The sequence below is a fragment of the Geotrypetes seraphini genome, chromosome 7 (genome assembly GCF_902459505.1).
Source record: "Geotrypetes seraphini chromosome 7, aGeoSer1.1, whole genome shotgun sequence".
Lineage (NCBI taxonomy): Eukaryota > Metazoa > Chordata > Amphibia > Gymnophiona > Dermophiidae > Geotrypetes > Geotrypetes seraphini.
In genome coordinates, this window is record NC_047090.1 from 161683030 (window position 1) to 161708236 (window position 25207).

At 41.9% G+C, this 25207-nt stretch overlaps 1 protein-coding gene across 2 annotated transcripts in view; it reads right to left on the bottom strand.

The window, feature by feature from the left end:
• PPP2R5C (protein phosphatase 2 regulatory subunit B'gamma) overlaps positions 1–25207 on the bottom strand; it is a 322861-nt gene that overhangs the window by 14525 nt on the left and 283129 nt on the right. For both annotated transcript variants that reach the window (XM_033953398.1, XM_033953399.1), the window contains 2 exons: positions 16159–16260; positions 13196–13268 (listed from right to left, as the gene is read on the bottom strand). In XM_033953398.1, the coding sequence (XP_033809289.1) occupies positions 13196–13268; positions 16159–16260 (175 nt within the window). The remainder of the gene's footprint in view (positions 1–13195; positions 13269–16158; positions 16261–25207) is intronic.

Consider the following 25207-nt stretch of genomic DNA (forward strand, 5'->3'; position numbering starts at 1 on the left):
AGAGCCTAATATTATACTTCTGATTCAAACAGCATTTTTCTCTCTCGATGGACAATGAAAGTCTTAGCTTTTGCTTTCTTTGTGGTCTTCCAGTACACTTTTAAGTTTTCATCCCAGCTTGAGACCTGTCTTTGCACTCCTCCACTTCCCATTTAGCCCTGCCTAACTTGGACATAGTGGTCAAGATCTGTGGCATCCAGAGACTGAAGGATCTATAATTATTTAATTTCAAATACTATTATAGATATTCTAACCCTTTAAGAACCATACCCCAACTCCTATATTAGCACCTTCTTGGGCACATCTTAGTATTTGTGTGGTAATGACCAATAAGCAGAACTCTCCATTGGAAATCAGTCCTGGCATGCCTACATGATTGCATAAAATGTTTAAATCAAATGTTTCTGATTCAAAAATATGGTCAAAATCTTTAGTTTCAGATTCAAGCTTGTTGTTCTACTGTGCAAGTTTATACAGTAGAACAGTGGTTCTCAACCCTCTCCTGGGGACCCCCCAGCCAGTCGGGTTTTCAAGATTTCCCTAATGAATATGCATGATAGAGATTTGCATACCTGTCACTTCCATTATATGCAAATCACTCTCATGCATATTCATTAGGGATATCTTGAAAGCCCGACTGGCTGGGGGGTCCCCAGGACAGGGTTGAGAACCACTGCAGTAGAGGGTTAATTGGGTAAGCAGAAAGTGGGTTCAGCTTTTCAGCATGTAAATCTTCATGTGAAAATTCTAGAGGAGCCCAAGTTTGCCTCTGTGTAAGTCCTTCATAGCAAAAAATGAAGTTACTCACCTGTAGTAGGGTGTTCTGAAGACAGCAGAACTTGAATCCTCACATATGGATGACATCATTGATGGAACTAGGTGTGAGAAATGGTACCCTAGCAACTTTTCCAGAAGTGTTTGGGCTGCTTATGTGCACCTATTCCCATCTACCACTGTCACACAGGACCTCAGTACATTACTAGCCCACAAGAATTCAACTCCTTGGGGAGAAAGGAAGGTTGTGAGGATTCAAGTCCTGCTATTCTTAGAGAATGCAAAGATCACAGCAAGGCATATAATTCACACATGTGGGTGACATCATCTACAGAGCCCAGAATGGACAATAAAGCGCACCGACACTTTAATATTTTTAAGGCCATGTCCTTACTGTGTGCGTGTCGGTGCCCTCCCACTAAATGTCGGCTTGCAGGACTACCAGTTCAGTAAAAAAGCTAAGGCGGCAAGTAGAGGAGATGGGCGGGTTGTGAGAATATATGCCTACTCTCAGAACACTTGCTACAGGTAAGTATCTTTGCTTTCTCAGAGGATAAGCAGACATCATACTCTCACGTTTGAGATTCCCAAACTGCCAGGATCATGACTCTGGACAAGGATAGTGGATATGTCAACATGATGCTGGAAACACCCAAGAGGATTGGAGGGAAAGTTGGTGCTCAGGAAGTAAAAAGATTTTGCATAACTTCTTGTCCAAACCAACTGTTTCTCCTTGAGTTTGTTCTAAACAGCAGTGAGAGGTAAAGGTATGGACTGAGGACCAAGAAGCCACTAATGCAGATGTCCTCAATAGAGGATAAGAAATGAGCTACTGAGGTAGCCATAGCTCGGACATTGTAGGCTATATTTATCAAGCTTGTTATTCAATATTTGTCTGGCAACACTGGGAAAAAAGATTTTGTGATTTAGGGGTGCATTACCAATTTTATGCAGGCAATATTTTGGTTTTTTCCCTGTCGAGAAAACTATGTTGGAAGTTGAGAAGGATTTGAACAAATGCATCACTCTGCACTTCTTCGCATTGAATTTTAGACCATTCTTCTTATTTTTGCAGATCCTTTTTCATGTTTTCCAGTCCCTCCAGGGTGTCCACTCTATCCATTCTCATCCTTCTTGATCTATCTGCTGCATTTGACACTGTTGATCACTACCTGTTCCTTGATATGCTATCCTCAGTGGAATTAGTGTTTTGTTCTTGCCTGGTTTTCTTTATACCTGTCCCACTGCACTTTCAGTGTATGCTATGGTGGATCCTCCACTGCTATCCCACTATCAATTGGTGTACATGAAGGTTCTGTCCTAGGACCTCACCTTCTCTCCCTTTGTACCAACTCCCTCAGTGCACTGATCTCCTCCCATGGTTTTCAGCATCATCTCTATTCTGATGACCCCCAGATCTACCTCTCCACACCAGGTATCTCTACAGGAATCCAGGCCCATGTATCAGCCTGCCTGTCTGACATTGCTGCCTATCTGACTCACCGCCACTTAAAACTAAATATGACTAAGACTGAGCTTCTTTATCTTCCCACCTAAATCTACTTCCCCCCTCCCCTCATTCTCTATTTCTGTGGACAACACACTCAACTTCATGGTCATCTTTGACTTTTCTCTACTTCTTCACTCAGATCTAGCAAACTGTTGCGTCTTCCTCTATATTACTAAAATCTGACTTCTCCTCTCTAAGAACACTACCAAAACTCTTACCAATACTCTCATCACCTCTCATTTAGATTACTGCAACTTGCTTCTGTCAGGTCTTCTGCTCTCCTCTCCAATCCATCCAAAATTCTGCTGCATGACTTATATTCCACAAGAGTCGCCATACTCACATTACCCCTCTCTCAAATCACTTCATTGGCTCCTCATCCATTTCTGAATACAGTTCAAACTGCTCTTACTGCCCTACAAGTGCATTCACGGCAGCCCCTCAATATCTTTCCTCACTTATCGCCTCCTATGCTTCCCCCACAAATTCCATTCATTGGGTTAAGTCCCTTCTATCCGCACCCTTCTCCCCCACTGCCAACTCCACACTCCATCCCTTCTATCTTGTTGTGCCGTATCCCTGAGTTATTACATCAAGGTCCATCTCTAGCAGTATTCAAATCCAAGCTAAGAGCTCATTTTTTTCAAGGCTGATTTAACTCCTAACTCCTTCTTACCAAAAGATACCTATGCCCATCTTACCATTCTCTCTGTGAAGAAACTCCCCAATCCCTATATGCCTGTTTGTCTAAATTAGATTGTAAGTTCTTCTGAGCAGGGGCCATCTATTACATGTTAAATGAACATGTACAGCACTGCATAAGCCTTTCAGCACTTTAGAAATGATAAATAGTAGTAGTAAATGGACATATAAACTGGTAGTCCATTAATCTGTTAAAGCGCATGGATGACTGGAAAAAGCTTTTGCCAAAAGAGTCCAACGTTGGGCTTTTCTGCCCAGAGGAGCAGAAGAGAAAGATCATGAGTCTGACTCATATCTCCAACCACTCAAATGAAGATGTGGTGCAGTGGTTAGAGCTACAGCCTCGGCACCCTGATGTTGTGGGTTCGAATCCCGCACTGTTCCTTGTGACCCTAGCAAGTCACTTATTCTCATTGCCCCAGGTACATTAGTTAAGAGTGGGAGCCCACTGAGACAGTTAGGGAAAAATGCTTGAGTACCTGAATAATTTGTAATCCGCATAGAATTGTAGGATAAGCGGAAAATAAATTATTTTAAAAAAAGAACTCAGAAGAATCCTACAATATACCTTCTGATTCTTCACCTCCTCCTCAATGATGGTACTGGCATGACTCTCCAGGAGAAGATTTTAAGTTTCTGTATTACTCTGCACAAATCATATATATGAAAAAATAGAGCTAACTATATTCACTGAAGCATACATCTTTCTCATTTTATTTTTAAACGGACACAAGGTCACATACTTTGGCTTTCAGCTGACAGACCTTGGCCAGCAGCTATTTCTGCCACTGATACTGATAACAGCTTTACAGATAAATTATTCTTACTATGGAGCCAATATTGCTGTAGTTCAGATCCTAAAAAAGACAGTATTACAACAGGAATAAAATATTAACTAAATTGGTTCAGGGTTCATTCATGTTTTACAATGCCTGTTCCATAGTAAAGGACTATGCACATGTCCTATTTTATTATTGTATATGAAGAATGCAGTATTAAAGTCTATTTTGCCTTTGATTAATGAATCTTTGAGGTTGGATATAGTTCCCAAGATTTGGAAGTCCACAGTAGTTTGTCTAATATTGAAAAAAACCTCCATTAGATCCAGCACCTGCCAAGTCATTTTAGGCTAGTTTCAAACTTACTGTTTTTATCTAAAGTTTTAGAGAAAGTGGTGTTAACTTAGTTGCTTGTTTTGTGGATAAGCATGGGTAGATGAGTTTCAGTTTGGTTTTACAAAGTTTCATAGCATGGAAAGTCTTATTAGATATTGTTGATGGTTGTTGGAAATATTTTAGATAGAGGAGATGATGTTTTGCTAGTATTATTGGATTTAAGTGCTGTATTTGAAGCTCTTAATAATAATAATAACAGTTTATTAACAGGACCGTGAAGTTCTATGCGGTTTACAATGAATAAAAGATGCTACAGATTGAGTAGAATTAACAAAGTTAAGGGCTAGTGATAAACAGCTCTAGAGATCAGATATTGTGGACTAAGATTGTACAGGTCAGTTACCTAAATACTTCAGGAACAGATATGTTTTTAGGTTTTTCCTAAATTCCTCATAAGTAGTAGGCATAAGCAGTTGATCATGCTATTCTCCTATCTAGGTTAATGGAAATAGGGATTTGTGATGTTACATTGCTTTGCTTTAGATCTTTTATGAAACATAGGTCTCAAGAGTACGTTGGTACTGAAATATCTGAACCTAAATTTTTGAAGTATGGTGTACGGCAAGGGGGTTTATTGTCACCATTGGTTTTTATCTTGATACAGAATTGAGACATAGAATACATATCCGCTCAGTTATAGGTTTCACTACGGTCAGCTTGTGAAACTTAATTAAACTGAAGGACTGTTTAACTGAAATCAAAATTTGGATAACTTTGAACAAGTTGCAACAAAATGCATCTAAAATTGAACTCCTATGGCTACCTAGGGACAACTGCCAGTTTCCTTGTCTTGCTCTATTTTGGGAAGAGTCCAATTTAGTGGCTAAAGATCAGGTCTGTAGTTTGGGAGTATTGTTGGATGCTGGATAAATCATATTTATCAGTTGGTCTCTATTTCAATTTTTTATTTACGACAGTTACATAAGATTTGTGACGATTTCACAGAGCCTGATTTTGCACAGATTACAACAAAATCTGCAAACTTTCTAATCTCCATAAGTGGACATGAATTGAGTTTGCAACAGAAGTTATTTTACCCCACTGCAGGTGTTTGCCAAAATGTGGCTCTGTTGGGTTTTAGGATGATTTTACATCAATAAATGTTTAGACCATACTAGATTGTAAGCTCTTTCGAGCAGGGACTGTCTATTCCATGTTTGGTGTACAGTGTATTATCGCCCTATTTCAAATATACCTTTTTTAATGAAATTGACCGAAAAACTTGTCTTTGAACAGCTTTCAGAATTCATCGAATCATCTAATGCGTTACACCCCAACCAAACCGGTTTTCGAAAATATCACAGCACTGAATACTCTATGATAGGTCTCGTTACTAACATACATTACTTTCTCGACCATCATAAATCTGTTGCACTCTTTTCTCTAGACCTATCTGCAGCTTTCGATACTGTAGATCACGAACTTCTTCTTAATCGACTGCAATCATTAGGAATAGAAGGCCAAGTCCTAAAATGGCTAACATCTTATTTATCGGATCGAACCTCTAGAGTAAAATTCAACGAAACCTTTTCTGAAAACTTCTCAACAGCATTAGGTGTTCCACAAGGTTCTATATTGTCTCCTCTTCTATTTAACATCTTCCTATCCCCGCTTATCACGATTTCACAGTCATTAGGCTTCACAACATTTTCATACGCAGATGACATCCAACTCATGCATCCTCTCAACCCAGAAAATACAGAAGAAATAAAAACAATTAATGATAAACTAGAAATAATAAAAGACTGGTTAAGCAATAACAAATTGGTTTTAAACACCCAAAAAACAAAAACAATGCTTTTCACTTGGAAAGGAGACATACTTCAAAAAATACCATTTACTCTTGACAACACTCCTATAGAAACGGTCACTAAGCTTAAAATTCTTGGTGTGACAATTGATACTGATCTTTCATTTCATAACCATATTAGCGAAATAGTTAAAACATGTTTTTACAGATTACGGCTTTTACGATCCATTTCTACTTTTTTAGATTCTAAATCACTCAATATCTTAGTTCATTCTCTTATCATTTCTAAATTGGACTACTGTAATTCTCTTCTAATTAACATAACACAAAAAGAAAATAGACGTCTCCAAATCATCCAAAATACATCAGTCAAGTTAATTCACAATGCAAAAAAATTCGACCATGTCACTCCTTTACTTATCAAATCACACTGGCTCCCCATAACTCATAGAATAACTTTTAAAGTTTTATTTTTGGTATACAAAACACTGAGCTTCAACGAACCCCAATTTATAGCAAAAATGATTATCCCATACAGACCATCTCGCTCCCTAAGATCCTCTTCATCACAACTGCTCTCTATTCCATCGCTTAGAATAATAGGCACACGACGCAATGATATGTTCTCCGTGAAAGCCCCTACATTATGGAACTCTCTTCCAAATTTTATTAAAAATGAAACAGACCTTGTCTCTTTTAAGAAAATTTTAAAGACATATTTATTTCAAGATGCTTTTGATGCATGAAAAGTAATACTTCAGGTTTCCATATTCTTTTTTTTCTATTAAAACCCGCTACTACCCAATGTATTTTCCCATTGATGTTAAATTCTAAATATAAAAATTGTAACTTTTCCCCTCCTCCCCAACCTTTCTTGTCTGTCCTATGTTATTTGTCTTTTGTTTAAAATTTTTTGTTACTCTAATTGTATTACCACATTCTTGTGGTTTTTAAAATGTACATCGCTTAGATATTGTTATAAGCGATTCATCAAATGAATATTAAACTTGAAACTTGAAACTTTAGAAATGATAAGTAACGGTAGTAGTAGTACCACCATCTGCTGTCCATCCTGACCCTTTCTGGCCTATTCCAGCCTGGCTGTTTGTACTTTTAGTTTTTAGTGTTTGAGCTATTTTAGGAGTGTTCTTCTAACATTAAGAGAGGCTGGTCTTGTAGTCAGGAAAGCAAAGATGCAAATGGAAGAAAAAAATAGCTGTCACAGTAAAATGGGGAGACAAGACATTATTTTAGATATATTAGTGATAGGAAGAAGTGCAAAAGTGGCATTGTGAGACTCAAAGGTGAAGGGGAGGAATATGTAGAAGCTGATAAAGAAAAGGCTGAATTGCTTAACAGATATTTCTGTTCTGTGTTCACGGCTGAAGCGCCGAGAGTGGGACCACAGAAGACAAAAGTGAATAGGGATGGAGGAGTAATAGACCCCGATTGATTTCCAGAGGGCTGTGTTCTTGAGGAGCTAGCTAAAATAAAGGTAGACAAAGTGATGGGGCTGGATGGTGTACATCCGAGGGTGCTGAAGGAACTTAGGGAAGTTCTGGTAGCTCCGCTGACTGACCTTTTAAATGAGTCTCTAGAGTCAGGAGTGGTACTGGAGGACTGGAGAAGGGTGGATGTGGTCTCTCTCCACAAAAGTGGAAGTAAGGAAGAAGTAGGGAATTACAGGCTGACAGTCTGACTTCTGTGGTAAGCAAATTAATGGAAACACTTTTAAAACAGTGAATGGTCAAGTTTCTGGAATCCTGTAGATTACAGGAATGGAGGCAACATGGATTCACTAGCGATAGGTCTTGTCAGACAAATCTGATCAATTTCTTTGACTGGGTGACCATGAGAATTGGGTAGAGGGAGTTCACTAGATGTGGTGTATTTAGATTTTAGCAAAACCTATGGCAATGTTCCACACAGACGTCTAATAAATAAATTGAGTGCCCTCGGGTTGGGCCCCAAAGCGATGAACTGGGTCAAGAACTGGTTGAGTGGAAGACGACAGAGGGTAGTGGTTAATGGAGATCGCTCTGAGGAAAGGGATGTTACCAGTGATGTGTCTTCAAAGTTCTGTTCTTGGGCCTGTTCTTTTTAACATTTTTATAAACGATATTGCTGAAGGGTTGTCGGGTAAGTTTTGCCATTTTTGCGGATGATACAAAAATCTGCACTAAATTAGACATGCCGAATGGTGTGAATAACATGAAGAAAGACCTGGCGAAGCTTGAAGAATGGTCTGAAATTTGGCAGCTAAAATTTAATGCTAACAAATGCAAGGTCATGCATTTGGGCTGCATAAACCCGAGGGAATGGTGCAGATTAGGGAGTGAAGAGCTTATGTGCACAACAGAAGAGCAGGATTTTGGTGTGATTGTATGTGATGATCTTAAGGTGGCCAAATAAGTTGAAAAGGTGACAGCGAAAGCTAGAAGGATGCTAGGTTGCTTAGGGAGAGGTATGGCTAGTAAGAAAAAGGAGGTATTGATGCGCCTGTATAAGACTTTGGTGAGACCTCATTTAGAATATTGTGTACAATTCTGGAGGCCGCACCTTCAAAAAGATATAAAAAGGATGGAGTCGGTCTAAAGAAGGGGTGTCAAAGTCCCTCCTCGAGGGCTGCAATCCAGTCAGGTTTTCAGGATTTCCCCAATGAATATGCATGATATCTATTAGCATACAATGAAAGCAGTGCATGCAAATAGATCTCATGCATATTCATTGGGGAAATCCTGAAAATCTGACTGGATTGTTGCCCTCGAGGAGGGACTTTTGACACCTCTGGTCTAGAGGAAGGCTACTAAAATGGTATGTGGTCTTCATCATAAGGCGTATGGGGACAGACTTAAAGATCACAATCTGTATACTTTGGAGGAAAGGCAGGAGAGGGGAGATATGAAAGAGACGTTTAAATACCTACGTAATGTAAATGCGCATGAGTTGAGTCTCTTTAATTTGAAAGGAAACTCTGCAATGAGAGTATAGGATGAAGTTAAGAGGTGATAGGCTCCAGAGTAATCTAAGGAAATACTTTTTTTACAGAAAGGGTGGTAGATGCATGGAACAGTCTCCCAGAAGAGGTGGTGGAGACAGAGACTGTGTCTGAATTCAAAAAGGCCTGGGATAGACTTGTGGGATTTCTCGGAGAGAGAAAGAGATAATGGTTACTGCGGATGGGCAGACTGGATGGACCATTTGGCCTTTGTCTGCCATCATGTTTCTATATTTATTGTAAAGTGTGCCTCTAAGTTTTGCTGGTACTGCCAAGTAGGAGCAAGATGTTAAATGGAAAGTTAATCATCCTCATTACCTCTCTTTCCCAACTCCAGAATTGAAAGCCCAGCCTAGATGTATACTACATTTGTAGCAATGATCCCCCCACATAGCCCATCCAACAAAAAGCAGAGGCTTCACAACTGAACCTAGCACTAATACTAAGTGGACTGTGTGTTCCACATAGCAAGTTGACTTTTTACTCCTTCCTTTTACAATAAGGCTTTTTGTGTGCTACTGGCTGTTACTCCTTCCTCAGATCACCTTGGCTGTTGGGTTTTCTTCTACTCATGCCTTCTGCCGTACTATGAAATTTTATGAGGGCATTTCTAAATCTTCTTCCCTTATCTTCAACATTCTGAATTCGGGTAGTTACTTGTAGCAGGTGTTATCTGAGGGTATCAGGCAGATATTCTTATATGTGGGTGATGTCATCCACAGAGCCTAGTACAGATAGATAGTGCAAAGTGTACTGTCACTTTAAAAATCTTGAGACTGCTCATACCGCACATGCTTAAGTGCCTTCCTACCTGACGTTGTCTCAAGAAAGTGTCTGATGTTACAGTGGGTGATCATCTGGCATTCAGTGATTATTGCATGGTACAGTTTAATATTAAGACAGGTATAGAGAGGGTTCATTCAAAAGTAAAGGTTCTTCTAGACTTTTAAAAAAATGAACTTTGGATGGGGGATTATGTCAAGGAATTGTCTGGATGGGAACATATGGAAGGAGTAGAAATGCAGTGGGCAAAACTGAAAGGAGTTATTGTAAGGGTGACAAACCTTTTTGTGAGGCAAGTAAGTAAAAGTAAGAGGAAAAGAAGGTTGCTTTGGTTCTCAAAAGTTGTAGCTGAGAAGGTAAGGAATAAGAGGTCAGCTTTCATAAAGTACAAAAGATTACAGAAAGAGGAATACAGGCAAAAATATCTGGAAAAGTTAAGAGAGGCTGGTCGAGTAATCAGGAAAGCAAAGATACAAATGGAAGAAAAACAGCTGACATTGTAAAATAGGGACACAAGACATCTTTTAGATATATCAGTTATAGGTAGTGCAAAAATGGCATTGTGAGACTCAAAAGTGAAGGGGAGGAATATGTAGAAGCTGATAAGGAAAAGTCTTAATTGCTTAACAAATATTTCTGTTCTGTGATCACGGCTGAAACACTAGGAGCGTGACTACAGAAGACAAATGTGAATAGGAATGGAGGAGTGGTAGACCCTGATAGTTTTTCAGAGGGTTTTGTTTGTGAGGAACTAGCTAAATTAAAGGTAGACAAAGCGATGGGGCCAGATGGTGTACATCTAAGGGTGCTGAAGGAACTTAAGGAAGTTCTGGTGGCTCTGCTGACTGACCTTTTCAATGCTACTCTAGAGTCGGGAGTGGTACCGGAGGACTGGAGAAGAGCAGATGTGGTCCCTCTCCACAAAAGTAAGGAAGTAGGGAATTACAGGTCAGTAAGTCTGATTTCTGTGGTAAGCAAATTTATGGACAGAACAAAAGTGGAATTGTCTCAATCAGAATGGTGCACAACAAAAAGTATCTTTCAACTCATCTGATAAATCCAAATGCCTTTATTCATCCAAAATTCATAAAATGATTCTGCAACCCGACATGCACATGTTTCGGCCTATACGGCCTGCCTCAGAAGTCTTATGAGTCTTCGGGTGTATAAAAAAAATGCACAATCTTTCTAAATGCTGTTTTGGAAGGACGTATCGTGTTGCCAAACACTGCGACCTTGCGACTTATCTTATTGGCTTCCCAGCCAAAGCCAACGTTGGGGGACCATGAACTGCCCAACGCTCCCACTAAATTTAGAGCATTTCAGCTAATAAAGCCTTCTTCGGGGGACTGTATTGCTGTTGTGCCACAACGCATGGTACCTTGTCTTCAAAATTTATAGACCTGCTTGGTTAAGCAAGCAGTCCCCCGAAGAAGGCTTTATTAGCTGAAACGCTCTAAATTTAGTGGGAGCGTCGGGCAGTTCATGGTCCCCCAACGTTGGCTTTGGCTGGGAAGCCAATAAGATAAGTGTTGTTGCTTTTGTATCAAGCATATAGTTAAGATAATTTATCATTGATAAGGAAAAATTTGTACTCTCCTTCAGTTAGTTGTATTTTTAATAAATTTGTTAATAAATACCTTAATAAATTAATTAATAAGTCAATTATAAAAATTTCAGGGTAGGTAGGAGGTTGTGAAGTATATGATTATATCACATGCATTCAGAATGAAGACTTGAAATAACATCTAAGTTATAAGAGGTCTCTTTACTGAGATTTATGCATATTTATGATACTTCAACCTCATTAATTATAGGGAAGAGTTCTATCTTTAAATCAGATGATGGTAGATATATTTAAAATGATGATTAAAAACTGAATTATTAATAACTTAAAGCACTTTTTGTGCAAAAAAAAAATTGTTGAATATAAGTATTTATAAGTTATCCTTCAAACCCCCTATTTGGTTAGTTGATATATACTTAAGTGTGGGTTGGATAATCTATAAATTGATCCGCACGTGCTACTCTCCCAATCTTGCCAGGTCCTTTGTAATTTTTCATATAACTATGCGCCATCTACAAATAGATGAATTTAATGATGATTTACAAATTACTAATTAGGTCTGCAATTTTATTTTTCAGTTCTTTCAGCACTATTGTATTTATAATATCTAGTCCATATGATTTATTACTTTTTAGTTTGTCAATTTTCTCTACTACATTTTCTAGGTTCACTAATATTTGTTTCAAGTCCTCTGAATCTTTGCTTTTAAGTATCATTTCTGGCATGAGTCTCTCTCCAACATATTCTTCAGTAAAGAATTAATTTATCTGCTACTGCTTTGTCCTCTCTTAATGCCCCGTTTACTCCTTGATGCTGCAGCGTGACCAGCTATTTATAGTTATGTTCAGCCAACATTGTTGTTGTCTGGGCTTGAACTAATGTTGTGAAAGGGTTTAAAGCTCTCCAAGATATGTTTAGACTAATAAGAGAGAATCACCTGCAACTTGTTTGCTGACTTTGTTCTGTAAACATTAAAGTATAATATTAATGAGTTTTACTTCATTATCCATAGAGGATTAAATTCAGTAAATGGTGCCCAAATTTGGGTGCTGAAAAAGCTGCACACTGACTGCTTTCCTAAAAACGGCGTTCTGAGTTAGGTACCGTTTATAGAACAGCACATAGTGCCAGAATCTGCACCCTACTTTGGGCACAAGGATTTACACCAACTGAAACCTGGTGTAAATTCTGACATAATACGAAGCACTTCTTTAGTAAAAACCCTTGATCTTCATTTTCTGTTGCTTCCTAAAATATTTGTGCATGCATCTATACAGAAAAAGAGATTATGTCTTTACCTTGATAATATCTTTTCCAGTAGATAGGTGTGTCATTCTGGACCCCTGTCCTGTCCTTCCTGCACCTGCCTACTGTCTTATTCTTCTCCAAGTTTGTTTCTTGGATGCCAATGAGCCCTTTGGGTCCTGAAGAATTCTGTACAATATGTTGGCTGTTCCTTGTTTATTGAGTGTTAAAATGTTGTTATGTTTGAGCAGAACAGTTGATTTATTTAGGAAATTTCCCATTTTTGGCCTTACTTCACATAATTTTGATGTAGTTCTTGCATGCTTGGGTACTAACTGAAGGTAGAGCTCCCAATGAAGGAGGAGGATAACAGAAAAAATCTGGAGTGGATTCCTTATGCATATAGCTCGCAGCCATGGGGAGATAACCCACTTGTCTAGAATGACACACCTACTGCATTAGAATAGCATTTGGCAAGATGCACATACAAATCCTAATTGGAGCAAATTAATTGCAATAATTTGTTGTTAGTGTCTAATTATTATTAGTTATTGGTTCATTATTCAATTAAATTGTGCACGCCCCCTAATTTGCATGTGAAATTTTGTGCACCACATGTAGAAATTCTTGTTTCAAATACTTCACTAATTGTATACCTAAATGGCTATTCACAATTATAATTTGCATATACCTGTGGATTAGACTTGGCTAAATTTTCAATTTTAACCCATGCTTCTTCTCGTTCTTTCAATTTTAGCTTTTCCCTGGAAGATAATTTAAAAAAAACCCAACATTTAAACAGTCAATACAACACATTTTGAGGCTAAGGTAATGCTGGAATTAGGACAAGCATGTATTCTTTACAACCAGAACTTAAGAAATAACTGGTAAAAATACAGTATAGTAGAGTCTCAGTTAACCAGGTCTCAGTTAACTGGGATTCTCACACAACCGGCAAAGAAATTGCCAGTGGGGAAAAAAAAGTTCCCCGAAGCACCAGTGGCAGCATCCTGAGCCACAAAGACTTTCTTTTCTCCCTCCTTCCCTCAAGCCCCGAAGTGGCAAAAGCAAGCGGAGGTCCTGAGCCATGAACTCTCTCGCTTCCTCTCTCTCCCTTTACCCGAAGTGCAGCAGTCATCATGAGGTAGCCTCAAAACAGGCTGCTTGTGGCCAGCCCTGGCAAGGTTTTTCCCACACATCAAAGGAAACGACCTATCAGGGTTGGCCATGAGCAGCCTGTTTTGAGGTTGCCTGTTTTGAGATTGCCTCCTGACGTTGTCTCAAGAAAGTGTCTGATGTTACAATGGGTGATCATCTGGCATTCAGTGATTATTGCATGGTACAGTTTAATATTAAGACAGGTATAGAGAGGGTTCATTCAAAAGTAAAGGTTCTTCTAGACTTTTAAAAAAATGAACTTTGGATGGGGGATTATGTCAAGGAATTGTCTGGATGGGAACATATGGAAGGAGTAAGGTAAGGTAAGGAAGAGAGAGAGGGGGTTTGCGACTCAGGACTGCCACCTGCTTCTGCCATTTCAAGGCTTGAGGGAGGGAGGATGGTCTTTGTGGCTCAGGACCGCTGCAGTGCTGGTGCTTTGGGATGGGGATTGAGAGTGTGTTAGACAAGGTTTCTAACACAATCAATTAACCAGAAAACCAGTTATCCAGTATCCACCAATCCCCTGTGGGTGCTGGATAACTGAGATTCTACTGTATTTTGATTTTTCAATCATGTTTTGTTCATAGTCTGTGTGTTTGAAAATGCTAACACTTTAGGCCAATAATGCTCTGTATTCTACAAATAGCAAGTGATGGTAGACAGATTTTAGCTTGAGTCAGTTTGATTGAACAGCCAGCTTGCTCAGAGCTTTCACAAATATTATCTGTGCTACATAGGAGACCCAGGATAGAACAGCTCTAGATCCTAAAAACAAGAATTTAATCTAAGGTGATGAGAAAACTTTCTAAAAAAGAGCAACTTTGTCTAGGGTCTATCTTAAAAGGAGTGGATAAACATTCACACTAAAATTATTATTATTATTATTGCATAGGAAAAACATTGCAACATTATTAGAAGACTCAACAAGCTTCACAGAAATCTGAGCATATTAGTGCCAGTGGGGCAAGAAATAAGTAGAGTGGGGATGGGTGCTGTAGTTGTTTATTTTCAGCTTTCAAGTAAACATTTCAGCAAAGTTCCATCATATTGCTTGTACTGTACACAAAAACATATTATAAATCCACAACTCTTACATTTGATTTGGTAAAGATTTTCTGCATTGCAGTTTAAGAGACATTAGCTGTACATTGTGTACATAAGAATTTACTACTCTGTCTCGGGAGTTGTAAGGGTTTTTGGCTCTACATCACATTTGGCTTTTACATCACAAAATATTTGAAACAGACATAATATAATGCAATTATCTACAAACTGTAAGGGTGAAAAAAAAAATATTTGAATGTGTCCATTCACAAACTCTGCTCTATATTCAAGTAGCTGAATGAGTGACAAAGATTGAATATCACTATACTAGGAACACACTTCCCTCCCCAGACTATTCAAAAGATATATCATGCCATGTTTCTAAAACAGTGCTCTCCCAAGAAATACCATATATACTCGAATATAGGATGAGATTTTTGGGCCCAAAAATGGGAGTCTCGCCCTATATTTGGGTCATCACCCAATGACCACCTGACTCCCTCCCGGACTTGTTGCAGGCCTCAACCAGCCTGCAGTATAACCTGGTAGGCTGGGACAGGAGGGATCCCTCCCATCCCACTAGCAAGTTTTTTAACCTCCCCCTCCCGGTACCTTTTTTCGCCATTTTTAATCCCTGGTGGTCCAGCGGTATATGGGGCAGGAGCAATCTTTCTGTGCTCCTGCCAAGCCTCACCCTCCCTGGATGTCTGCCTCTGATCTCGCGGCCAGTGACGCACCTGACAGGACTAAGCTTCTTGTGCTCCCTGCCTGGTCTTGCTCTCTGAATGGCTGCCGCCAGTTCTCACGGGACAAGAACTGGCGGCAGCCATTCAAAGAGCGGCGCGAGGCCAGGCAGGGAGCATGAAAACCTCAGTCCTGTCAGGTGTGCTGCTGGCCACGAGATCGGAGGCAGACATCCAGGGAGGAGGGCCCAGCACGGACAGATCGCTCCTGCCCCATACACCACTGGACCACCAGGGATCAAAAATGGTGAAGAAAGGTTCATGCGGGGGTGTCTGTGTGTGTAAAAAATGTGGTAGTCCGCCGGACAGGAGGGATCCCTCCTGTTTCAGCTTACCACTAGACCACCAGAGAGGGTACAAGGTAGGAAGGCGGGACACGGTGCAAAGCCTGGCAGGGAGTGAGAGGGGCTGGGTACAGAGCTTGGCAGGGGAGGGTGTGAGGGAGGGGACACTGGGTGCACATCCTGGCAAGGCATGGCACTTGAATATTAAGTCCCTATCTTATATTTGAGTCAACCATTTTTCTTCCTTTTTTGGGAGAAAAATGGGGGGTCTTGACTTATATTCGGATCAACTTATATTTAAGTATATACGGTAACTCTACAGTCGATTTTCACTATAAAGTTCCAAGAAAATCTTTAGAAAAAAACACTTTAAATAGAATACTTAAAACAAAACTGGAATTTAACAAAACTATGCTGCTTACTTTTGTTTTTCTGCTTTAAATTGTTGGGTGCAGTCATCAAACAATTTTTGGTTCATTTCCATGAAGAGTTTCAAAGCATTGTATATCAAACCATGTATAGTCCTATTAAAAACAACAAAAAAACAACAAGAAACAAAACAAAACCATAGATTTAAACTCAGAAGTTTAACAATTAAGACGGACAGATTAGGTTTTTACCTCAGTAATCTGGGTTTATTAGGATACACAGGTGTCCATACTTGAGCTGTTGATTCCCATTTCCCGTGAACTGCAGAAGGATATCCCTTTAAGAAACTCATCCCTTTCTGAGTTGGAGCACAGCACCCCTCCCACCTCAGTTGGTACGAAAGCAACAGAACTCCATTGAAACATAAGAAAAGAGAAGAGGCCCGGGGAACTTCCCCGGTGAGAAGCACTCTGTCTGCTCTGAAACTTAAAAAATAGGAAAAATGATGAATAAACATTTAACAAGTAAACAAACAGAGAGCAACAAAAACTTGCATGAATAACTGAGATCCAACCTGCTAAGGGTAACAAGCATGAGCTATGGGACCCTCCCAAGAGGAAAGAGAAAGGGAAACCCCCCAAAACACATCTCTTCTTTATCTTAGGTATAATAGCAGAGGTCCTGAGACTGACAAAGGCAATGTCTGAGGCAGAAATCAGGTGAATCAAAACAAGTCCACACTAGTGCTGCCCGATTCAGGGAAAAAATTTTCGATTTGGCCTACTGAATTGATTTTTCGATTTCACTTTTCCCACCCAATCGGGTGTTTTTTTTTTTCAAATGGGCTGATGGGTTTATTTTTATAGCCTCTTCACCCACCCCACCCCACCCCACCATGGCGGCACTGTGGTGTAAACAAAAAAGACTTTTCTTTCTCTGCTAGGTCCTAGCTCAAGCTCGCTGTCTAACACCAGTTCTGGCAGGATACACATTTCAAATTTGACATATTGTAATCACAAAACAGAAAATACAGTCAAACCTCGATTTGCGAGTAACCTGGTTTGCGAGTGTTTTGCAAGACGAGCAAAACATTCTCGCAAAATGTGTCTCACAAACCGAGTGTTGACTCGATTTGCGAGCACCCCCCGATAACCGGCATTGCTCCCCCCCGCTCGCAAAAGGCCCCCTACCGCTCGAATCGACACCCCCCCCCAGCGAGAACAGGAACCCCCCGTCCGACCAACTTTAACTCACCCCCCCTTCTAATTCTCCCTCTCGCCGAGATTCTTGGCGAGAGAGAGAATTAGAAAGGCTTGAGCATGCGCAGATGCATGCTCAAAGCCGGCAGAGACTGGGAAGAAGATCTACAAGCAGCACCGGCACTTGTGGGCTCTGTGCTGGTTCCAAAGGGGGGGTGAGTTAAAGTTGGTCGGGCGGGGGGTTCCTGTTCTCGCGGGGGGGTGCCGATTCGAGCGGGGGGGGGACCTTTGTGAGCAGGGGGGGGGAGCGGTTCTCGGGCCGGTGCCAGACGGGGGGGGGGGTGAGTTAAAGTTGGTCGGGCGGGGGGTGCCGGATCATGTGGGGGGGGGAACTTTGATAGCAGGGGGGGGGAGCAGCGCCCTGGCCTCGGGGGGGGGCGTGGGGGGGGAACGTATCAAAGCGAGTTTCCATTATTTCCTATGGGGAAACTCGCTTTGATAAACGAGCATTTTGGATTACGAGCATGCTCCTGGAACGGATTACTGGTATCACTGTAAAATGATGTCTGGTCATTTTATTATTCAAATGTTGGTCCCAGACTCTGGTTTCTGTTTGTCTTCTGTCAACTCGTTCACCAGGGTCTCCTGCCCATTTGACATTTTCTTCTTTCTCCATGCTCACCATTCATCTTCCATCTCTGTACCTTCCCTTCCACTGCCATATCCAACATTTATTTTTCTTACTATTGTCTACCATCTCTCGCTCCCTGCCTTAGGCCCTGGGTCAAACCTATTCCCCTGCATGCAGCATCTCTCCCTGCCCTCCACCCTATGCCCAACATTTCTCTCTCCCTTTTCCATGCATGTCTCCCTCCCATCATATGCAGGATTTTTCCCTCGCACCCCTTTCTACCTCTTTGTTGCATATCTCCCTTCATCTCTTCTACCCCATGTCCAACAATTCTTCCTTTCTCCTCTCTACCCCCATATCCAGCAGCTTTCCATCCCTCCCTATTCCCCTGTACAGCAGCTTTCCATCCCTCCCATCCCCTGTGCATCAGCTTTCCATCCCTCCCTCCCACCACTCGATGCTGTAGCTTTCCATCCCTCCTATCCCCTGCCTGCCAGGGCTTCCCTCTGCTGTGTCATCAGTGACGTAGCAGAGGGAAGACCCCTGTGGGAACCTGCCAGGAGCAGCCTGTGTCTCTGCCTGCCAGCCCCTGCCACCACTACTGCTTTAGGAGACCCTGTCGTGTCAGGAGACTCGGGACTCACTAAATCGGTGAGTCCGATTTTTTTTTTTTTAAGTCAATCGATTTGTGGGCAGCGCTTACCAGTCCCATTAAATAGGCTTTCCATAAAAGGCTGACAAAATCTGAGAAGCTTTGTATCGGGGGACCTGAGGCTCCTTGCGTAACTCCAGATTGGAGAAGAAGAGATGCATTTTCCACCACTATGACTTGCGTTTCACCCCATAGAGCAGGATCTCTTCCTCTTCAACTGGTTCTTCCAGGATTTTGGGGGTTCCCAGTCCTTAGAGGACTGACTGGGGGTCGAGCCTGAAGCTTCCGCCCCTTCCTCCTGTGTCCCTTAGCACATGGAACATGGCCGTTCCTCAACAGGCAACTCTGTGCAACTGATGCAGGATCCGGGTCTATAAAGGCCTGGGGCATTCATCTGAGACAGTTAATTGTCAAAACAAGCAGTTTTAAAGTAAGAAAAAGGAGTTTAAAAATCAGATCACTTAAAATCCTAGCTGGTCACCAACGAGCTATTGGGAGCTACATGCAAAAATAAAAAATGGCAATTTTAGGGTTTTAGAGAAGGGTGACCTGAGAAACCACTAAAATTCCAAATTTCAGACTCTCCCCTAATGCTCCCCATAGGGAATAATGGGAGCACTCACTGACTTCAGATGCCTGATTTTCTGAATCAGCCTGGCTGCAGGGAAAGGATTTCTGACTCAGAAATTGCTCAGATCCTCAACTGTCAAAGGAAATCTGGCTGCTGGCCGAATGGACCACAGCCACCGACTTCCACCCCCAGGATTCCTCACACAGTAATGGGAGGGGGGAGCCAGCTCCCTGATACCCCTAGGGTTCTTACTCAGTGGCCATACAGTGTGTGCTCAAGCCTCTGAGTGAATCAGCAGGTGAGCCACTCCCAGGGGGATAGACCCCGAGCTCCTGAAAGGACCTAAAGCAGGCTGGTTCTGCAGGAACTCAGAGATTGTCCTGGGAGCAGCAGTCCTTCCACGTGGGACTGCATCCTTTCCCTGCTGGAGTATGGAGGGACCTCTGAGCACTGAAGCCATGAAAAATTTCAAAAATCTAATGGAAAATATTGAAAACAATGAAGAAAAGACAGAGCAGAGCATAACACTTGCAGAAGAAGTAACTGAGGAGGGTGCTGTGCTCCACTGCAGAAGGGGAACAGTTCTCAAGTTCTTAAAGGGCTATCCTTCTGCAGGTCATGGGAATCAACAGCTCAAGGGGAGAGTGTGGCACAGTGGTTAAAGCTACTTGTGACCCTGGGCAAGTCATCTAATCTTCCCATTGCCCCAGGTACATTAGACATATTGTGAGACTGCCGGGACAGACTGGGAAAAATGCTGGAGTACCTGAATAAATTCATGTAAATTGTTCTGAGCTCCCTTGGGAGAATGGTATAGAAAATTGAATGAATGAATAAATAAACAAACAAACATATGGACTCCTTTGTATCCACAATACAAATTAGTTTAGCCATAGAAAAAAATCTGCATAAAGACAAATTTATACTATTAGGAATAGATTAAAAAGAAAATTAAATCAATATTTCAATTAAGCTATGCTCAAAATGGACATAGGCAGTCTAAAAAATATCTAATTAGATAAGCCCAACCAGAAACAGGCCTTTTAAAAATTGTCCAGGGTCTATGCATTTAAAGTTACATGCATAAACTTCTCTATCCTGAGTGAATGTGTTCCTGGAGGTATGGGTTTGGTTATTTAAACAAATGTATATTCCACTTATCAATATTCCTATAGATTACATGCATAAACAACACAAAATAAAAAGGAAAAGTGTCTGTGCGCCTCACAGCACATACTGTGTGTAAATTTTCAGGGGAGGCTTTTGGAAGTAATTTATAAAAAGGTGCTTATATGCTCCACTTATAAAATAGGCCTATCTTATGCCCAAATCTCCTGTACAAATTAGTCGTTATAAAATTAGCTACTTTTGAGAAGTGCAATATGTTGTCTCAAGATTTTTTTTTTGGTTGTTGTTTTTTTTTTTTTTTAATAGAAAGTAAATGCTTGTGGGTTATTATTATAAAAAGTAACTAGTGTGATCCTTGATGCATCTCATCTGTAGAATCCATCAAATCCATATTTTGAGTTCAATGGCATCCAAGAAACTAATGGGTCAATATTCAAACAGAGGTCAGTGCTTCATTTAAATGCTGGCCATGGCATTTAATACTCTATTCTGGCCAATTTCTGGATAGCAGTGTTGAATACCTGGCTAGAATAGACAGCACTACTGTTATCTGGGTAGCAGTGACATAGTAACATAGTAGATAATGGCAGATAAACTACTAAATTATTTCTATAGTGCTACCAGACCCATGCAGCGCTGCACAGAGTCACAAAGAATAAGAAAACAGTCCCTGCTCGAAAGAGCTTACAATCTAAACAGGCAGGACAGACAAATAGGATGTCATGGATACAGTTAAGGGGCATGGTTAATCAGCAGGCTGGGTTGGAGGGCAAAGACCTGAATGGTCCATCCAGTCTGCCCAACCTTACCCTCTCTTTAATTTACTGATTTAAATTTCCTTCTTCTTATCTATTTCTGGGCCAGAATCTAAAGCTCTGCCCAGTACTGTGCTTAGGTTCCATCTCCTGACGTCTCTGTCAAAGTTCATTCCAGCCCATCTAAACCATCCCAGCCATCGAAGCCCTCCCTGTCCTAACTTTACATGGATAGTTATTTGGGTAGCAATTTGGATATCACTGCTATCCAGAAAAATGATTCCTCAGTCCTAAATCACAACCTGCTGAGGCAGTCTGTGAAGGTTTTCAATGGCACTATGGATGGTTCTGATCAGTGGTGCTTATCCAGGTAGCAGTTGCAGTTATCTGGATAAGTGGTTTTGAATATTAGGCCACAATGTTAGTTAAAAGGTAAAAATAATCACTTAGACCCTAGGGTTGGAATAACACTATATTGGGCTTTAGTACATATATTTTGGGTCCACCTTACCATGGATCCTCATTTACTTTTCTCACTACCCCTCCTTCAGGGTCACATTTATTTTTTCCAGTCCATCCCTTATCTTCATTCATAGTCTTCTCCCCCAATTTAATCTCTCCAGAAGAAGCAGGAAAAGTGTAGAGCCTAGCTGTGGGTGGCAATAGTTGGTGAGTGACCATGGAACTAAGGAGAACTCTGAATGAAATGGCTTAGAGCTGGAGAGGTGCCAAGTTCCAGGAAGCAGGTCTGAAAGGGAGATTTTAAGCTAGTACTGGATTCCTGACTCAGTAACATAGTAGACGATGGCAGATAAAAAGCCAAATGGTCTAACCTTACTCTCTCTTTAAATTACTGGTTTAATTTTAATTTTCCTTCTTAGCTATTTCTGGGCCAGAACTATAGCTCTGCCTAGTACTGTGCTTAGGTTCCATCTACTGAATTCTCCAAAGCTCATTCCAGTCCATATAAACCAGTGGTCTTAAACGCAAACCCTTTGCAGGGCCACATTTTGGATTTGTAGGGCCACCGAAAAAATAGTTAATGTCTTATTTAAAAAAATGACAACTTTGCATGAGGTAAAATTCATTATAATTTATAAATCTTTCCTTAATTGCTTCTGATAATTTCAGCTATACACAGCTGAAAGCAGTGCAACATGCAGAAAGTGAAGTTTAGATAGTTTTTCACTTTCTGCATGTTGCACTGCTTTCAGCTGTGTATAGCTGAAATTATCAGAAGCAATTAAGGAAAGATTTATACACTATAAAGAGTTTTACCTCATGCAAAATTGTGATTTAGATTCTAATCTAAAGTATCAACTGCAAGAGACAAGATTTTGGTGTAGTCCTCTAGGCTTTTTTGTACAGGGAAGACCCAATATCTGACTTGTGCTTGGAATACTTGTGCCTTAAGGCCTAGATTCTGTAAACTGCGCCTAACTTTAGGTGTGGCTTAGATATCCGATTTAAGTGGATAATGAGTCATTTAAGGGTCTTAAGTGTTAATTGGGACTTAGACGGAGGTAGGCGTAAGACAGGCGTTCTCAGAACAGACAAGAGTTTAAATAAAACACGTGCCTAAGTTTGTATATGTGGGCGTAACGTGGGTGTGGCTAAGGATAGAAAGACGGACAGACAGAGGACCAGGGAGACACACAGACACAAAGAATGACAGACAGACAGCGTCCAAGGAGAGAGAGACAAATTAAAAAAAAACAAAAACATACAGACATCTGTGTGGCGGGAGGAAGGCAGTACGGAGTCCTGCTGGAAGTGGTTGCTGGGAGGAGGGCTTCGAGCTGCAGAAGACTGTCCACAAAGCCCCTGCGGAGAGTTGGGCCAACCTCTCCTTCCTCACCGACGCTGAAGAAGTTGCAGGCCCCGCTCCCTCTCGCGCTCTGAGTACTCACAATTGGATGAAGGGTGTCGTGCCGATGCTACAGGTACAGGGGGATGCTTTTGTTGGAGAGGTTTGCTGGGGGCAAGACAGCTTTGCTCGGAGGGGGGGGAAGGGGAAGACAGAAGGGGGCCATGGAGAGACAGTCAGGGAGAGGGGAAGGGGTATGCTGGGGGCAGATAACTTTGCTCTGGGGGGTGGGGCAATGGTACAAGGACACAGACACAAAGAATGACACACAGGGGGCCAGTGAGACAGACAGAAAGGATGACATTCAGGCAGCGTCCAAGGAGAGACAGCCAGTGTCCAAGGAGAGAAAAACAAATAAACATAGACAGACAGACAGCGGTCAAGGGGAGAGAGAGAAAGAAAGAAAAACAGACACACACATCTATTCTAGCACCCGTTAATCTAACGGGCTTAAACACTAGTATATTATAAATAGCCTTTTAAACATGGTATACTGTGTTTTATTATCCTTTTAATGATGGTATACTTTGGGTTAATTCTGTTAAAGCTTACAGTCCTGAAATAATGATCAGTAAAATCAGTAAAAAAACACCTTTTTATATAACACTAGTCTTTAAGCCCGTTACATTAACGGGTGCTAGAACATATGTGTGTGTGTCTGTCTTTTTTTCTCTCTCTCTCCTTAGCCGCTTTCTTTCTTTCTGCCTTTCTTTTTCCTTGGCTGTCCATCACCACCCCTTGCCTGCTCCCCCTGTCCATTTTCCCTTCCTTTTACCTCCACTGTGTCCACCACCACCCCTTCACTGCTCTCCTTATGCAGCAGCAGCCCTTCTCCCTTTGTTTTACCTCCCCCCTGTCCAGCAGCACCTCTTTCCTTCTCCCCCTGTCCAACATTAGTCCTCCGTTCTTTTTTCTTCACCTCCCCTGTCCATCAGCATCTCTTTCCTTCTCCCCCTGTCCAGCAGTAGGCATCCCTTCCTTTTTTATCCTCCCTCCTCCTTCTTATCCCTATGATACTCTTACCTTGCTCTGCCCCTGATCAGAGGTTCCCGACAGCTGCCCAGTTGCACCCATTGGAAAAGTTCCCACTGCCGCATCCCGCACCCCTCCTGACGCGGCTCCCGCTGTCCTTTCTGTCTGTCTCTGTCCCTGGCCCCCTTTGCCTGTCTGTCTTTCTGTGTATCTCCCTGACCCTGTGTCTTTCTTCTTTCCTTTCTGTCTCCCTTCCTCCCTCTGTCTGTCTGTCCAAAGCAGCATTCCATCCCCCTCCCCCTCCCCCCACACCAGTTCCCTGAGCACCTGCCCCTGTGTATTTCTTATTTTCTTTGTGTTTCCCTTCCTCTCTCTGTCTGTCTGTCCGTCCAAAGCAGCATTCCCTTCCCCTCCATTTCCCTCCCCCCCCCCCCAGTTCCCTGTGCAGCAGCATTAGCGTTTCCTCTACCCACCCCTGTCCCTTCCCCTTCCCGCGGGCCGGACTACAAAGGTGGTGATTCCAGCAGCGCTTTTATCAGTCTCCACACGCTGCTTCGGGCCCTTCTGCCCTGATTTACTCTGGCACGTCCCTGATGACATCATCAGAGACGCGGCAGAGCAAATCAGAGCAGTAGAAGGGCCCGAAGCAGCTTGTGGAGACTGATGTACACGCTGCTGAAATCGCCATTCGGGCCCGCGGGAAGAGAAGGGGGTGGGCGGCAAAGGCGAAACGGAGATCGGCGGCGGCGACAGGAGAAACGGAGAACGTCGTCTGGCTGCGGTCCGGCTTGTGGAGGCGATCGGGTGGTGACGTATTCGCGCGCATGCGCACTCCTTCGGCCACAGACCTACAGCGCACGGAACACGCAAATAGGACTGCGCATGCGCGAGTTAGCCTTTTATTATATAGGATTGTAGGGACGTCTATATGGGGACGTCTATATGAGGTTTTCGGAAGCTGCGTCTAATACGTGTTGGACACAGTAAAGATGTCTATATGATGCCTAAGTAGCGCCTAAGACGCTGATTGGCACTAGCGCTTCGAGGACGTCTAAACCACGCCTAAAATTAGGCACACTTTACAGAATCTAGGCTTAAGTGTCCGGTGGTCATGTGTGCAACCACCTTCAGCTCTCACCTCCTCCAGTACCGGACACAACTGCCATTTTACATCAGTCACCGCCAGGAGAGGTGCCAAATTTCACAAGAGTTCACAAGATTACGTACAGACGTACAAGCTGCACTGCCTCCAATGGTTACCTTACAGTCTGGAACTTTGCTCGTCTCACTGCTGTAACCTCATGCAAGCAAGCACTTTCCTGCGTCT